At 39.6% G+C, this 18,062-nt stretch overlaps 1 protein-coding gene across 1 annotated transcript in view; it reads right to left on the reverse strand.

Moving 5' to 3' along the window:
• Positions 1–18,062, reverse strand: part of RFX8 (RFX family member 8, lacking RFX DNA binding domain) — a 33,135-nt gene that overhangs the window by 620 nt on the left and 14,453 nt on the right. The window contains exons 7-15 of the mRNA XM_010727815.2: positions 17,896–18,024; positions 17,734–17,811; positions 17,168–17,281; positions 16,292–16,442; positions 14,589–14,647; positions 10,869–11,025; positions 8,054–8,148; positions 6,872–6,986; positions 3,659–3,956 (exon numbers count right to left, since the gene is read on the reverse strand). Of these exons, the coding sequence (XP_010726117.1) occupies positions 3,691–3,956; positions 6,872–6,986; positions 8,054–8,148; positions 10,869–11,025; positions 14,589–14,647; positions 16,292–16,442; positions 17,168–17,281; positions 17,734–17,811; positions 17,896–18,024 (1,164 nt within the window). The 3' untranslated portion in view covers positions 3,659–3,690. The remainder of the gene's footprint in view (positions 1–3,658; positions 3,957–6,871; positions 6,987–8,053; positions 8,149–10,868; positions 11,026–14,588; positions 14,648–16,291; positions 16,443–17,167; positions 17,282–17,733; positions 17,812–17,895; positions 18,025–18,062) is intronic.

The raw sequence follows: 18,062 nt of genomic DNA on the forward strand, positions 1-18,062 counted from the left end.
TTTTTTGGTGCAGATACCCAACCTACTTTACATCAGTTAAACCAACAGGAGGATATACATGCTGGGCTTCCTCACAGGATGGCAGAGGTGTAACAGTAGGGCACAGCACCTTTTTGGTGCTCACACTTTATGTTGCTACTATCAAATATTCTTTTCCAAAATAAATAATCATAGTCCTGCCCCCTCCCTCTCAGGGACTGCTTTTACATACTGAAATCCTGCCTTTCTTAAAATCAGTGGAAGTTTTGCCAATGAATTTAAGCAGGGTCAACACTTTGCTCTTATTTTTGATCATTTTAGTTAATTATTTTTCCTGATTTCTATATCCTGGATTACACAGACTATTCAGATGACCATTCCCTATTCACTTAAGTGAAGCAGTTAATATTTCCTTATTTTTTTCCCTTTTTAACAAAGTATTTGCTTTGCTTTCTGCCAATAGAGCTGTAAACAGTGTTCCCTCAGCCTCTTTGCTCTGATTTGCAGTATACTGTATGGTACATAGGCGTGGAAATGGATTAAAAGCCACAGCACAGTGCTCTGCAGATAAACCCACTGCAGGTGTGCAATTTAATAGGATTTTAATTTGGTAACAAGTGAACAAAGAGAAGAAACACAAAATAGGATTTTCTAGATGAAAAATTGCTACTCTTGCTAAGAGAAAGCAACTGGAAGCTCTGTGATAAGGAGTGAAGATCAGTCCGACGTTCTCTGAGCTGCCCTATTACGTATTTCAGTTCACTCAGAGCATCTTTGTTTGTGCCATGGGTTCCAACAGTTATTAGTTCAAACTACTTGTGCTCGGCTGGGTAAAGTTCAATCTGCAACGCTGTCCATCAGGCCAGTTTGTTTAAATCTTGTATTGTCTCATTCCCCTCCCCCCCTTTTTTTAAATATAAAAATGTTTTCCTTGGGAGATGTCACCAGCTTGCAATATATATTCCATTCTCAAGATTATTAACAGTATTCATGCTTCAAATTACAAGATATGTATATGCTGCATTGCTCAAAATGCGTGGAAAAACATGGTGTCTCTGCTGAGGAGTTTAATTTATATTCAGCATGAAGGAGAGGTGGGGGACCAAAAACAGATGGGGAAGGAAAAGGAAAAATAAAAGGTGGCAACCAAAAGATCATGAAGAGATCTGCTAAGACACAGGCACATATTGCTGCTGCTGATGCAAGGGCAAGCTTGGGAGATTCTCTTCTGATTTCTGTTACCAGTCCTCCCTCTCATTTTTCCAGGGTTTCACAGCAGAACTGAGTTTTTAGCACTAATTTCAATGAGATGCGGGTGGAGGTGCGATGAACAGATTTTTCCTGAGCATAACAGGCTGTAGAGAAGGCACAGAAATGCTCTGTGGGACAAGATGAAAAAGATACGGAGGTTGGTGTTGTTGGCAGAGGATGAAGTGGAGGATGGGAGATAAAGAGAGACACCAGGCCTAAGAGATCTGAAGAGGCTGTGTGAGGTGAAGGATTTAAAGGAAAAAAAATACAAAACACACCCGTGATATACAGAGCAGTAAGTCATGCAGCTGAAATACCATCCAGGAGACAGCATCTTGGCTGCTGGGTGCTGTTCGGGCTGCTGTGGGTTTGTATACAGGTTCTGGCTGAAAGGGGATTAGCAGGAACAGGGACAGATGGCTGCCTGAGAGAATGGGAAGGTGATCCAAAGTCACAGAAGACAAACTCTTTTGCAACAGGAATCTACAGGGTATCTAGTTTGGGGGTCTACAAATATGGTAATATGAGCAAAGTGGTGGGTGGTGGAGATGATTTGGAACTGCATTTTTCTTCAATCTGTGGAGTTAGTATGACACCCAAGGAGAGAGAGCCTGCAGTGGCTGAGGTGGGAGCTACCACCCATTCGAAGGACACCAGTGCCAGAAATACTCACCCACTCTATCACAGCTCCTGAAACCCTTCTGAGCTGCAGGTTCCAGTTTTTCATCTTCTTCCCTAGCTGCAGACACTTGAGGCACAGCATTAGCAGGCTCTTACTGGGCTCTGTTTTTCATTCCACTATCAGCATCTTGCACATGGACTGATGGAACCCAGGGTTTCAGGTCCTTTAGTTGGCAAGATTTTCCTCTCTAAGCTCTTCCTATACTTTCTCTATCCTTTACTTTTCCTTCCCTCCTTAATACCTTGACAAGTCATGCTACTCCCCATTTTGGGTTCTGTAGTCATTTGCTCCTACTTTGGCACTTCTTGTCCCTCACTCTAACCAGCCTTCCTCTATTCTTGAGGTCACATACAAAATATGCAAAAATTACACATTTATTTGTAGGCATATCACTTATACAAAGCAAAACCTGGGTCAAATCTTTGTCCATTGTCGCTTGTATAAGAGCACTGCAGTTGTAGAGGCTACACAAAAGCCCCTAAGGGCAGAACAGTAAAAGAACATAGGAAGCAGTGTAGATATTGAATAGGCTTTCTATTGCTTTATCTCCTAATTTTTGACCACTGTTGGTTTAGGGATTCCTTGGTCATACTCTGCATCCAGACGAGTTTGTTTTTGAACTTAAGGTGGCATGGGAGGATGGCTAATTACATTGCATTTCAAAAATGAAAATATCTATCCAACATGCCCATGACATATGTAAATCATTCTTGTTTGTTCCCCTTGTGCCTCTCTCCTTATGATTTTCATTACTGAACTAGTTTTAGTATATCTCATATTTAAAAGCAAATGTCTTCCAAGAGACTTTATAACTAATAAAGATGTTTTTTAAAATAGTCGATTTCCAGTCCTGGTCCTAGTTTATAGAAACTGAGTACATCCTGGAAGGTGCAGGATAAGCAAGTAGAATAACAACAGCATGATCACCTCAAAAATGTTATTTCCTTATTAATCTTGGTGCCACTGACATTTATTTTTTTTCCATGTTCTAGAAAACACAGTGTTCTCTGAGTGCTGTTACTACACAGAAAAGAAATCTGAAAACAGCTGAACGTACAAGTGATGAATATATCACTTGTATTAACCACAAAGGCTTGATCTGTGTTCCGATATGTCCTAAGATTTATCCTTGTGTCCTAAGAAAACTCAGACATTTTGTTTTTTCTACCTGTATGTCACCCCTTATGCTGCTAATTGGAACCTGGAGGCTGACTGCAAGAAAGTCTGGCACAGCAGAAAGATTCAAAGTGTTTCACACTTCAGCATCTTTTGATAAAATTAATAGCTAGGTGAAGGAAAGAGAGTCTCTCAGTGCTCTCAGCAGTGAGAGAAGGCTATGCTATGTGCTTTCTCTTCTGATCAGTAAATACCATGTGGCCTGCTAACCCTTGAGCTGTGCCAAACCCAGCAGAACAAGGCTGCTCTTGCTTAGATGACACTTGGGGAACCTAACAAAAAGATGAAAGTTTTCTGGAAAACGAAGGAAGAACAAAAGAAGAATGGGGTGAGTAGGAGATAGGCAATGTGAAGTTTATAATCCATTAACAGGGATTGTGGGAGGATGGATTTTGGCTTTAGGTGTGGATGACAGTGGACATAACTTTATGCAAACCTGGATTTCATTAGTTCTACTTCACACACATAAACAAGTACAAAGTCTACACCTCTCCCAATTTCCACAACTTACTGCATTGCTTTTTTTTAAAAAAAAAAAAAGTTTTCTACAGAGCTAATATTTTATCTCACCTTGATTTCTGTGGCTTTCTCCCCCAAACAACTCAGAACTCTGAATATACGTTGCTTAATCTGATGTCGCTCTGGTTCAGCATCAAACTTATGAGAGTTGACTGAGGAGCTTCAGCTTGAGGTTCCTCCTCTGCAAAGTAGCCCCCAAAGTAGCTGGGCTCATAAACCCACAGAACAGGCTGGTCGCTTTGCTGTGTGACACAAAAACTTTCTTCTCCCTCTTCTTCCTCCTCTATATAGGACTGGAAGATGTGAGCAACGTAATCCAAGAGTAGCAAATTAAACAAATGCCAGGATCCTAAATTTAAAGAAAACCAGAAGTAGTTGTAGTAACCTCTTAACTTGCATACCTTCCTGATGTGTTCTTTTTTTTTGATGAGCTTCAGTTTAGTGATGGGCTAGACAAAGTAGCAGTCTAGCACTCATCAAATAATGCTTGCATAATGACCTACCTCCAACTACCACAGCAAAATGGGCACTGACTATGGATTTTAAACATTAACAAAAGCCTTTTCCCAAATTTTACCAATAGAGAAAAATGTGCTTGTGTTTATTCACTTTTCTACTCAAGTTCATCCCCCAGATTCACTGTTCTTATAAGGGCTATTAACTAGCATGCATTGTCTGGATTTCCCCCTAACACAGACAAATAATTCAACCTCTCTCCAAGCTAACCCTCCTACAGATTTCAGTTTGTTCCATACCTATGACATTAAATGGCCTACCTTGCAGCTGTGTATGCCAAAATACCAAGTTATAGTTGCCAAAAGCCAAAAGAAGGACTCATGGAGGCCACTGAGTTTTGACTTGTACCTGTGGTTGAAAGTGCTTACATTGTGTATGTAGGTGACTGTCCAGCCACCCTGAACACCTCAGAGGAGATACTAATAAAGAAAATGTAGGTGTATCAGCTGATGGAAGGTTTTGTGTCAGAGATAAGTAGAGGCACATATGCCGGAAAAGAGGTGGTAATGGAAGAGCTCTGGCATAGAATTATGGAATCATCTGGGTTGAAGAAGATCTTCAGGATCATCAAGCTTGACTATCAGCCTGATCTACAGAGTCCCATCAGTAAACCATGTCCCTTAATGCCATGAACTTCCATGACTTCATGTGCACTGACTGCTGTTGCTCCTTTCAGCCTTACAGGGGACTAAATGCAGGTTCCTTCAATTGCACTTGAGCATCATCCATGAGGAGGCCGGGTTGGAATAGGGCAAAAGACAATCCTGAGCTCAGAAGTAACTTATGTGTGTCAGAAGTGCTAAGTTTCAAGCAAGACCCCCAGCCAGAAGTGAGTTTGGATTTGACTTCTGGTATGTGACTTATGTTGTGGGGATGCATGCTGCATTAACATGACACACATTTACCAAAAATTCTACATTTTGCCTAAGTAATTGTGGATCCTCAGTGGATGCAGCATATTTTGATTTGCAGGATCCGCATCATTTCTGTATGATTTAAGACGTTTATGAAAAGCAATGGCCTGAGTGCAGAGTGGCTTGTTAAAATAACTAAGCCTTGCCCACTAAGGCTTCAAATAGAAATGTGGGAATAGAGACCTGGGAAAGATGGACATTGTTACATCATATAACCCAACATCTAAAGGAACCAATGGTTTTAGGAAAGAAGATAATAATGACCAATTTAATTGGAACATCACAGAGAAAGATTAAAAGGCACTTTAAAAACTCTGTCATATGTGAAAATGAATTAAATCTCAGTGTTAATGAAGTACAGTAATAAGACTGTATAATGTGAGATGAAAATATTGTTTGTAACTAGTTTGAGGAAGGCTCAGCAGAGGATAGGATGCTTTACATCAGATGGTATTAATTGTGTCCCAAGCCATTAACAACTACAGAACAGGGAGGCGATTCATTAAGCTCTTCTTGAGGTGGGAAGAGGATTTCATCATCATTGGCAATTTTAATAAACACTGAGCATCCAGTGTTCTTGGAATTCGTTCACAGTTTTCACTCATGGCACAAAATATTGCATCTAACTTTGGGGAGTTTTGTGCAGAACACTTCTGCAGAGATAGATGTGATTATTATTACTCTGATGCAGCCGGCCATGGATAAGGGACCCAACTGTGCTGTATTCCTTGTAGTGAGAGAGCAAACCTCCAATCCTGCTCCGGGGAGTTTGCAACCTAATTATGAGGCAAAAGGTAACAGCTAGATGCAGAAAAGGGCTGTGCATGTATATACACAAACACAGTCAGTAATAGGGAAAGAATGCTGAAGAATATAAAAGGCAGCAACCTTACCATACCACTTTGTTATGTCTTTGTAGGAAACACAAAGCCTTAAGCTTTGAAGGGGAATGTCTAAGAAGATAATGAGGGTTTTTTTGGCTGTTGACGTGAAGCTCCCTCCAACAGAACACAAAAAATTATGAAGGTGCTTCTTTGAAAGTCTGAAAGCTAGTTCATGCAGTCTGGGTTGAGATGTTACTTTGAGGAGATAGTGCATTGCTTCAGAATATATAAAAGACAGATAGCCTCTGAAAGGTCTTACAAATAAAGAGAAGGGAACTTGGGTTTGATGCAGTATAGAAGAGGAACAGTTGATTCAAGACTCAGTGGTACCACTTCAAGGCACTTTCAGTAAATGCAACTGCAAAGGCCCCTCACTTCTGCTTTGCACTAGTGTGTGTTGGATTTGGTGCTAGACAGCTCTGAGCACTACAGCAGAGACAAAACGCATCCAGCTGAAAGAGTGATTAGTTTTCAGACAGTCTAATGTGTCAGTGTAAGGCATAAGCAAAGGGAAGGAGCCTATACCTTCTCTAGGAAGAACTAACTGAACTTTTGACAAGTGTTTGGATCTGCTGTTACTGTATTATACAGAAAGAATATGGGAATCTGGAAGCTACCACCTGAGATATATGGAATTACTATGGTTAGGGCTGCTGGTGCCCCAGCTCTCCATCATCCCTTCCTGATGGAGTTCCTGCAATGTGGGTGAAGAGAGGTTTGCATCTAAGGATGCTGTTATCTGTTTCACCTTAAATGATGGCCTCTACCAAAACAAAGAGTCCTGCTCCTCTGCCATCTCCAGCTGCATCTTTCTCCCTTTCTCTCTTGTGTTCATCCTGTAGAGGTGATGCTCTTCTGGATTATAGCTTGACTACATGTCTGCTGAAACGATCAGGTCCCTCTGCCATCTCAGGTCAGATCAGATTGACAGGCACAAAGCTTTCACTTACCAAAACTGTCTGCATAGTTGAGTGTCATCGCCTTGCTTACTGTGCTCAATAGGAAGTTCCATCTCAACTGGAAATCAGCTGCCAGTTTTATAAACTCCTGTTTATTCCTGCTTGGCTGCAAATAGAGAAAAAAAAGACGCTTTATGATGAAGCTGGTTAAAAGAGTCCTTTATTGTGTTGTGGGCTATTTTTCTGCGCAGACGGCATACAAAGATGGAAAATTAAGTTAAAATAACTTAGGTTGAAAGGGATCTTTGTATGTCATCTTTTTTCAGGTCTTTTCCAGCCAAGTTCTGAATGTCTCCGAGGTATTCTCCACCCTTCTGGGTAACCTCTTCATGTGTCTGACTGTCCTCATGTTTGTTTTTTTTTAAATCTTTTGAATTTTTCCTTTGCTGTGGCTATTGCCTTGCACCCTATAACTGTGAACCTCCATCTTCTCTGCAGCTGAGGGTCCTGTGAGATGAAGGCACCACAGAACTGCAAAATGCTATTTCTAATTATAAAACCCACTCAAAATATTAGGAAAAAAAGCTGAAGAAGTAAGTACAGTTTATCCTGCTTCTTCAGAAAAATAAATAAAAAAAAGCATTTAACTACCCTCCAGGCCCAGATTCATTGGTCTGTCCAACCAACAGAATGCAGTGCAACTATCAAACTACCACTAGCTCTGGATCACTAATGGACAAGGGGTGCAAGAATTGGTAACCTAGGGAGAGGTCTATACACAAAGATGATCATACTTGAACCTTTCACGAGAGGTAGAACCATTGCACTAGCATTTCTCACTCTCCTACAACCTGCTGAAGATCAACAGTTTCATAAATCAACAATCTCAGGAGTCATTAAGTGTTCTCTTTATTTATGTGGACATTTTTCTTAGAGATCTTGATTTATAAGGCAGCGTTACAGAGTACATCTACAAAATGAGACCAAATACTGTAATCACTGAAGTGAATATATGCATAGAAATACATTTGTTGTTGTTCGCACAGATGGAATTTTTGTATGCCAATTAATTCTCCCCTTTTCTGCAGCATGCATAAATTGTATTTATGCAAATCTGCAGTCTGGTCATGTTCCTAGTATATAATGTAGCTCCTGCAAACTTTTGACAGAGTGTAGAGGGATAAATGGTGTGATCACTCTTCCTTTTCTGAAATTGTTAAATTAATTTTATACCTGAATGACAAAAGCCTGAAGATTTGAAGATATACAGCTTAGGAGAACTCGAATATCTGTAGAATGTGCCAGTGAAGATAATAGGTCATTCAAACCTGTGAAATATAGAAGGGAGATCAAGTGATTGGCTTGCTGCCATTTCTAGCTTTTTTTTTTTTTTCTGTTATATTGGTCTTTAAATATATTAAGACCTCTGTTTATAGCACTTTGATTAGTGCAACTGCGCAATTTCTTAGAAATTAGTCTGAATTCAAGTTTATGTTATGGAATCATAGAATCATAGTGTCATAGAATGGCTTGGGTTGGGAGGGACATCAAGAAGCATCAAATTCCAACCCCTCAGCTGCAGGCAAAGTTGCTAACTGCTAGATCAAGTAGATCAAGCTGCTCAGGGCCTCATCCCACCTGGCCCTGAACACCATCCTTGTGGATGGGGCATCCACAATCTCTCCAGGCAATATGTTCCGACACCTCACCACCCTCTCAGTGAAAAACTTCCCCAGATGTCTAACCTAAATCTTCCTTCCTTTAGTTTTTCCCCTTGTCTTATCACTATCTATCCATGTAAAAAGTTGTTTTCCCTCATGTTTATAATCTCCCTTTAAATACTGGAAGGCTGTAAAGAGGTCTCCCTGCAGTCTTCTCTCTTCTCCAGACTGAACAAGACCAGCTCCTTCAACTTGTCTTCACAGGAAAGCTGTTCTAGCTAGATCATCTAGATCATCTTTGTGGCCTTCCTCTGGACTGTCTCCAAAAGCCTGACATTTTTCCTATGTTGAAGGCCCCAGAGCTGGACATTATACTCCTGATGAGCCTCATGAAGGCAGAGTAGAGGGGGACAATCACACCTCTTCTGATACAGCCCATGATACAGTTGGCTTTCCAGGCTGAAGCACACACTGCTGGCTCATGTTCAGTTTTTCATCTACCAGGGCCCCTAAGTCCTTCTCAGCAGGGCTACTCTCAAGGAGTTCTTCTCTCAGTCTGTGTACGTATCTGAGATTCCTCCAATCCAAGTGCAAAACCTTGCACTTTGTTTTGTTGAACACAATTAAGTTCACAGGGGCCCACCTTTCAAGTTTATCAAGATCCCTCTGGATGCATCCCTTCCTCTGTTGTATCAACTGCACCACTCAGCTTGGTGTCATCAGCAAACCTGCTAAGGGTGCACTCAATCCCACTATCTATGTCATTGACGAAGATGTTAAGGAGCATTGGTCCCAAGATGGACTCCTGGGGGATACCACACATTACTGGCCTCCACCTGGACATAGAGCCATAAATCTGTTCCATTATCTTCCCAGGAACAGAGCTGAGGCTTACTGGCCTTTAGTTCCCTAGGTCATTCTTCCTCCCTTTCTTATAAATGGGAGTAAGGTTTCCCTTTTTCCAGTCATCAAGGAATCCACCTGTCAGCCATGGCTTTTCAAATATGATGAACAGCTCAACAACCACATCAGCCAGTTCCCTTTGAACCCTGGAATGCATGCTGTCCAGCCCCATAGCCATTACTACTGTGCCTGCACTGACATAATTATCGTGGCCAAAGTGGAAAGAGTAAACTTTGCACAAGTGCAAGCTGAAATATGGTTATATGCAATACCAAATTTCTTATCTGAGCTTCTACACAGTTGAAAAAGAAAAATCCGTTAAGGAGGAAATTGCTTTAAAACAATAACTACAGATATTCCACAGCATTCTATGGAAATACATATAGTATTGCCAAAAAGCAATGCAGATGTTCCCCCAGAAGATTAGAAGCTACCACTCTGAGCCACAAGCTGCATCATGACTGTGCCTCTCTGAATCTACACCCTTCTAGCTAACAGGTCTTATGTTCAGAAAACATATACATAGGGTCTGTAAAACTTTGTTTATTATTAATAACAATTTGGAAAAGGAGTGGAAACTGAGAATGCAATAAATCCACCTCTGAAAACATAATAATTAATAAAAAGAGTGAATGTAATAAAAAACTCCTGTGCATTGCTTTTGATTTTAAGTCTCGTATCAACATTATTCAGATGGTTCTCTTGATGGCTCCATGAACAAAGAGAATTATTATTCCTGCCAAAAGCAATCACAGGCAGGTGGTGGTGCATCTCCTGTCAGGGAGCATGCCTGCGGCGGGCCAGGAACAAAGAGCTGAGAATTCCTCCATCAGCTCTGAGCACAGACGGTCCATCTTACCCATTTCTTGCTAATGATTTAAATGGCAGTCTGTTAATGTTAGAATTAACTTGCCATTATGTTCCCATAGCTTTTCGGTAGACTGGCAAATGTATCGTGTCATAGCTGCATGCAAACCATGTGTTTTAGTGTTTACAGCACAGCATCAATTCTGCAGGCCCTAATAGAGCAAAAAGATGTGAAAGCTGAAAGGTCTTCAACCAGTTCAGCATACATACAGTGTGTAAAATCTGGCCACAGGAGGTGATTTCGTGACTGCGATTAATAACAAGATAAAATGCAAAACGTAATTCTAGGAAACTCCTTTTTTATCAAAGCAAATGACAAAATGTCAGTGTCCCTTTTATCAGCCTTCTTTTGGAAGATGTATCATTTGGGAACACAAAACCCACTCCTGCCGCCATAGAAAGCATTAAGAGAGAATCAAAGCCTTTCATTCTTAACCTTTAAAATTAAACGGATATAACTGCGTGCTCCATTCTCAATTTTATTGGCTCTTTTCCAGTACTTAGGGTTACTGAAAGGCTGTAATTCCCAGTAGGGTAGATGCCATGAATAAACATGCTAGAGCTTTAATAATGTCAGGCAGAGGCTTAAATGGATAGAAAAATATAGAAAAAATTACATTTGATTTCTATGTTGTACTGCAGTTCATCTGGATTTCCATACTTCTTTTGAAAGAGGTTTCCAGGCACATCCAGCAATCCCTGATCGATGACAGCATTCAAATCCGAGATCAGAACAGTGACTTTGCTGTTGTTGTTCAAGACTATCCTCATTGTCTGCATTTATTAAGAAAACAGTTAATGTCTTTCACTTTCACAAGCCCTTAATTCAGTCAAAAAAGCTTCCCTTATTCAGTGCTAAGTTAGAAGTGGGGCTTTACATTTACCATTAGACTCCAAATAGGAAAAAAAAAAAAAAGGAAAAAAAAAAGCATCAAAGGAGATGAATCTTAAGCTGTCTTTGAGTGGGTTTTGTTCTGGGTGATATTATTTTCAATGAGACTTTGTGGTAGTGTCTGTGATGGAGCAGACAAGGCTGACAGATGCTTGAAGTATCTGGGCAATTGTTTTTGCCTGCAGTTATTATAGTTATGCCAAATAATGGTACTTTGTCTGAAAAAAATTCAAGTATTTATTAGGATTTATTTTTCCTCAGTACTACTTGTCCTTAATATGTGTTTCAATTACATTCAAAAGTGAGTTTTCTTGAGTTTTTCTGGCCTTTGAGAAGGAAAAAATAAGATTAGAAACATGGTATTAGTTAAAGTGATATTAGTGGGGAATTTGTCCCATTTCTTTGCTTGTGAGTCATTTGTGAATGAATCTGGTTTCATATTTGTCCCTATAAATATTACATACACAGATATTGCAGAGGATTTTCAGCCTAACTTTTTATCCTCATCTCTTCCGTTTCTGTTTTTTCTTTTTTTAATTAATTGCTAATATCCTGATTTAAGTGTTTTAAGTGGAAAATAATGAAAGGAATTAAATCTGAGTCTGTTAAAATTCATCCATCCATACATTTAGTCTCTCACTTTCATACTGAAATGTGGGAGATCCTAAAGGCTCTGCTGAATTTGGGCTTTTATATGTATAATCCATATGCTAACTTTGATCTACTAGGGGAAAAATATTTTCTTGTAAAGTTCAGAGAAAACTTCAGGATTCACAAATGTTTGAACAAATGCCATTCATCGGGTGCATTCATCATTACTTTCTATCACACCACACTTATTTGCAAGTATAACTCCCAATTTAGCACTTTGGTTTTCCGCTATTCTATTAGCATTACTCAAATATCACAAGCTGCCTGACTCTCAGTAGTCTTTTTCAGTCAAGCTAAAGACAAAGCTTCTTTTCTTGCTTTACATGGAGTTTCCAGCATTGGAAGAAGAGCTGCTGGTTGCAGCAAGAGCACACAATGAGAACACTGGGAACACAGCTCCATATTCCTGTATGTTAGGACACTCTCCTTCTTTACCCATTGCACTTCACAAACCATAATACTCTGAATTACTAAGAGCTGGCCCTGACAACACTTAAATACAGCTTATCAAAGGCAGGAACCAGCCCTTGGAAATGACAAGCATTATATTCACATTCCTTTCTCACAGAGAATTTGCACTTTCTTATACTCTAATTACTTCCGTACATCCAGGTAGTAGCAAATATCAGCCTGCTTTATCTACACGTGATGAGAAAGTTACTTTTTCTTCTGAATGCTGACCCTGCCAAAATTGTTCAGATTTTCTCACCAGGTGGCTAAATTATTGCAAAGTGCTCTACAAGGCACAGTGTGTTTACACCATTCAGAAGCTGCAGCTGCACAGTCCCTCAATAACAGTTCTCATTAGGAGTACTGTCACCTGCTTTGACCACCTGTCTCTGGTTGAAATTCAATGTGCTTTTCAGAAAGAGAAAACCTTGAAGGACGATTAGAAATACCAAATGACTCCCACATGAGAGAATTAAACCTCAGGCTGAGATAGAAATAACTGAGAAAGAATGTGATAGAGGCCTGCAGGAAGAACTGCATGAAAAAGGGCACAAATTTTATAACTAATAAAAGAAAGTATTTTTTCACGCAAGAAATAATCAAATCCTGGGGCTCGCTACCCCAAGATGGATGGGGATACAACCTTCCTCTCAGATGGCTAGATGTGTCTCAGGAGTAGGGCATCACTTGCTCTATGCATGCCTACTTTATCTGAGTATCTGATGAGGACAACCAAGAGAAATAGTAAAGCACACACAAGCCTAGGGGCTGGTCTGACCAACTGAAACACCGATTGGTTTTCTCTGAGCGACATTCACCTCGTCATGAAGCAGTTGTGTGTTTCTCACATGATGAACATTTTAAATACTCATGTTGTCCAGCTAGCCATCTTCTGGTGTGCATTAGATGGATAAGATAATTTTGCAATATAATCTTTATCTGACTCTTGTTTTCTGCTCTGCTCTCTGGAGCCTGGTATAAATGCCTTGGGTAATGTCAGAAGTTATACCTGAGGCTACAGCTGCTGAAAGACTATGGGGATGTTGATTTACAAGGCTCACATTTTTTCACTTGCTGAAGCTGTTGTTTTTAAATTGGGACTAATGAGACTGATCATCAGTTACTCTGGAGCTCCTCTGCCCTTTATTTGTATTTTAAAGAGGCTCTGGAGAAGGTGCAAATATCATTTACCTGTGCAAAGAGTGCTAGTTAACATGAAAAGGAACCAGGCTCAGAGTGTGCTCTACTGTAAGTATAGACCTGACCCAGGTTCTCAGGTCTAGAATGTTCACTTCGTGCAGGTTAAACAGTGCACAGTCAATGTAAAGCAGTTAGAGGCTGCTGCTGGAGAATTCCTTCCAGCTAGGTTAAAACTCTTTTTCCCTAAATCTCAAGGGTGTAAATTAAATGTTGAGTCTTCATAGCTCTTCCATGCATTAGGAATGCGCAGGGAAGAATCAAAAAGCTACAACCAGTACTTTGATGTCGTGCCTCAAGCCCAAGCCCAACAATGTAAAATCTAAATACAGCAGTCAGGTCCAAATGACTGGGAATAGCTGGCACATGCAGTCTTGTGGGATTGAGTGGTTTGATGGGTAAGAAGCACTGTTAAGAAGCATACAATCTTATGAAGTTGAGTTTTTTCTAGTGTTCAACATTTCCAAAGTGCTTCTGCATGAAATAGCAACTACAAGTCCTTGGCACTTGATAGAAGTAGACCCTTTGCCCATGTTAGGACACCTATGCACGCTTATGCATTTTCTTAAATTAAAAAAACGTCCAAAAAACTACTATTTTTGAAGTATGAGGTTAAATCTTATATGTTGTTGGTTGTGATGAAGCTTTCCCATAAAGGAAAACTGTATTTATTAAGGAAGGATGTGATGCTGTTGTGTAACCTAAGGAGCCACAATTCCCTTCTTTTATTCCTTTGCTGTGAGGACAAAGTGAAGTCATTTAAGCCAGATGGGCACACTGGGAGGGAGTATCCTGTACTGCATGTGCTGTGATTTTGCAAGTATTTAAGGACAGTAATGGAAGTAAAGCTACAGGAAGGGCGCAGCCCATCATAATAATGCAGCACTGAGTAACTACAGGATAGCAACCACTAACCACATCTCGGAGGCTCTAACAGAACCCAAAGGGCCCCTCAGCATACTTACTGCGGGCAGAAATAAGTAGGAGGGTGAGCATGGTTAGGACCATGGTTAGTATACAGATAATAACACCTGTGCTGCTGTTGTTCTACTACAGTGGAGCATCTCATAAATGATCCTTACTGCATGTGGGCTTCTTGAGTGAATGAGGTGCTCAGCTTTTTTGTTTCATGGATTCTGGAACATACCTTGGCCATATTAGAAAGATCTGTCTTTCTCCTGAGTCTTTTTATAAATACTGTAACTTCTGTTAAAGAAGAAGAGGCAGGTGTTTCATATCGTTAATATTTTACATTCTTAAAGACATTGATGCAGACAGATCTCTTTAAATTGTAAAGCAGATCCCTGTGGGAGCAACCAGCTAACTCAGAGCACATGGAGATAGCTGAGCTGCTCTCTATGCTGGGGACCCCACAAATTTAAAGCCTGCAAGCAGCTCAGGTTACTGCTCTTCCTTCACTAGAAATATGTTAATCCATGATGCAGAGGAAAAATACTTCCAATACTTTTTTCCATGAAATACTCCTCAAGCAAGAGCAACATTCTTTTATGAGTGTGGTTTCAGATGCCATCATGACTGACGGCAGCATGAATTCTAAATTTTCTGTTTTGATTAGAGTTTGCATTTTCACCCTTACATATCTATGATTTTTCAGCACTGTTAATAAAAGTTGATTTCTGTTGTTCTTCTTGATCCTGTCTATAATGTGTTAGAATTACTAACACTGTGGTCCAAGAATATCTTTTTAAAGAATAAAATATAACTAACTGATTCTTAGTTGCAGGAAAATCAAGTATAAAGCATCTTAAATCTGTAGACAGGCAATGATTTTCAAGTGAATTCTGTTTCTCTAAAGTTTGTACAAACCCCAAAGCCCAGAATATGCGTAGAAAGCATTGTAGTCGATTACTTACTAATACTTTCATACACACAGATGTGTTAAAAACAAATTACTAAATTTGCTCTGTCAATTGTTTGAATGTAAAGACTGCCAGATTTGAGACTGACTGCAAGCCATCCTTGAGCACGTGTGGAAGCAGTCCTATATCCATGCAGGATCCCATCTTTCTCACTGTAGAGATGGTTTTCATTCACGGAGAAACTGAGCAGCATTTTGCTCTAACTGGATTCTTCAGCATAACTGAATTAGATGATCTTAAAAGTTCCTTCCAATGCAAACCATTCTATGATTCTATGTAATAAATAAACTATAGAATCCAAACTATGGAATAGTTTGGGTTAGAAAGGACCTTAAAGATAAGTTAGTTTCACTGCTGTGGGTAGTGACCTCTTCTACTACATCAAGTTGCCCAAAGTCTCACCCAACATGACCTTGAACATTTTGTACGTATGAACACATTTGCATACATAAATTGAAGTATGTGTGTATGTACATACTTAGGATCACACACCTTTGTATACTACAAGATTTTAAAATCTTGCTCTAATGACAGAGTCACATTTTCCCTATAGACCTTTGGTTTTTTTTCTACTTTATATTGAACTGCCCTATAGTCATTAATTAATTTATCTGCATAAAACCGCTTGCAAGGAAAAGAGACAGAACAATACCTACATTTCAGAGGGCAGGGTGCTTATTTTTAAGAGTCATCGACACAGCCAAAGTGAACATGGCAAAAGACAGGTCTTTAAAAAGATTCAAGTACACTTTAATTAACCAGGAACTTGGACTGATTTGGGCTTAAATTTGTCCTCACATCAATTGAGACCATTTATTTTTAACTGTGTGCCAACTAACTCTAGTCCTTCCTACTATCAAGGTCATCAGCTAAAATGTTTTAAAAATAATTTAAGAGTCTTGTAACCCAACCTTTTCTGCAGTTGAAGCGAAGATTATTTTATGAAAATCACTCTGTTTCTGACACTCACCTTTACATTTGGATGTTTGGAGTGGCATTGGAAGCTCTTCCAAAGCGTTAAGCAGCCAGAGTTTAACATTTTTACTGAACATTCTGATTGACTTCAGATAATGGACAGACACCTCCTCCAGGAAGTCACCAAGGAGAATATTATCCAATTCCTACAATGTAAATATATGGAGCTGCATTGTCACTGCACTACAGATGTTTACAGCAGCATGAAACATGTTTTAGCTGTGATTACAATTTATGTCATGAAAGAAGCCCATTGTTTTCCTCCTCTTATGGCAATAATTAAACTATATTTATTAGCAGAAGGAAAAATGTCCTAGAAGCAAGCAGTGCCTCCTGAATTAATTACTAGATGCTGCTTGATGACCTGTTGTAAATAAGAAGTAAATTATTCTCAGGAGAGAACTGTGTATGTCTGCATGGAATGTCACTGAGAAATACAGTAAAGTTATCAAAGGAAAAATAACACTCTTGTAGTTTAGAATCCAGCTATCAGGCTGAATTTCAGATGTGTATCCTCATTCCAAAACCCCAGATAACATTTATAACATCATCGTTCATTGGTGTTAAGAACTTTTGACTGTGGTCGTATGCGAAGCCAGGAATCGGACTTGATGATCCTTATGGATCCCTTTCAACTTCACATATTCTGTGATTCTGTGAACTGAAGATATGGCAGCAAATGGCTGAAGTCTCAAATTCCACTGTCTCCTTTCAAAATCCAAACTCGCTGGCTCAAAATTTATGTATACATATACACTGAAAATAAAATCTCATTGTACGATACACAATAAACGGCTGGTCTTTCTTTCCAGGTAGGACTACCCAAAAGACAAAAATCATAAAGTAATTACAACAAACATGTCTACAGTACCTTGAATAGATATCTGTCATAGTACTTGAACAGCTGGCATATATCTGGCAAGGATATAAATGCTATTTTTTCAGGCTGTAGAGACTTCCAAAATGACGTGATGCAATCTTCCACCTATTGCACAAAGTCCTTTATGAATTTTCACCAATTTTACACTAGTGACATGTGAAGTGTGACTCAGTGAAAGAACACACACATTAGTACAGAAGCAGGAGGATTAGTACAGAACTTGGCTCCTCAGCCAGGCTCAGACACTGGTGGGAGCATCCTGGGGTGAACCTGGCAAGGAAGCATAACAAAGAGCAGGAAGACAAAAAGATGTGCTGTGGATATGTGGATATAACGGGAGATATGTATCCACGGCCTTGTGTTTTGTGCTCACAACATCACATTCTAAGAGAAGGTCACATTAAGAATTCCAGTATATCTTGAATGAGTGCTTTTTTTGTCCATAAATGAACGTCTTCTTTAGATAAAACCATCAACTAAATAAGCTACAAAGAAACAATTTCATTATCATATTTGTTTGCTATCATGCAAGGAAAGTTACTGAAGCAAACGCATACCTTGTCAAGTTCTTGCATTTTCACAACCTCTAAAATGTCTTGGCAGTGGCTACTGTATTCATTTGCGACCTGTATGACCTGGACAAAATGAGAAAAAAGAATGTAAAAAAGATCATATAGTCAAAGAGCTAAATTGCTTGATTACTGGATACTTAAACATACCATCTCATAGGGGTATTTGTTCAGTAATTCTTGCTCCCAAGGGCAGGCTAGCCCAAATTCAGGCAAAACGTATGCAAGTCTGTCTTCTTCAGTTTTCAGATAAGTGACCGATGGAAAACAGTGCAAATCCTTGCTCCGAAGCATCAGAATGTATTTTAAAGAATTAA

The sequence above is a fragment of the Meleagris gallopavo genome, chromosome 1, assembly GCF_000146605.3.
Source record: "Meleagris gallopavo isolate NT-WF06-2002-E0010 breed Aviagen turkey brand Nicholas breeding stock chromosome 1, Turkey_5.1, whole genome shotgun sequence".
NCBI lineage: Eukaryota > Metazoa > Chordata > Aves > Galliformes > Phasianidae > Meleagris > Meleagris gallopavo.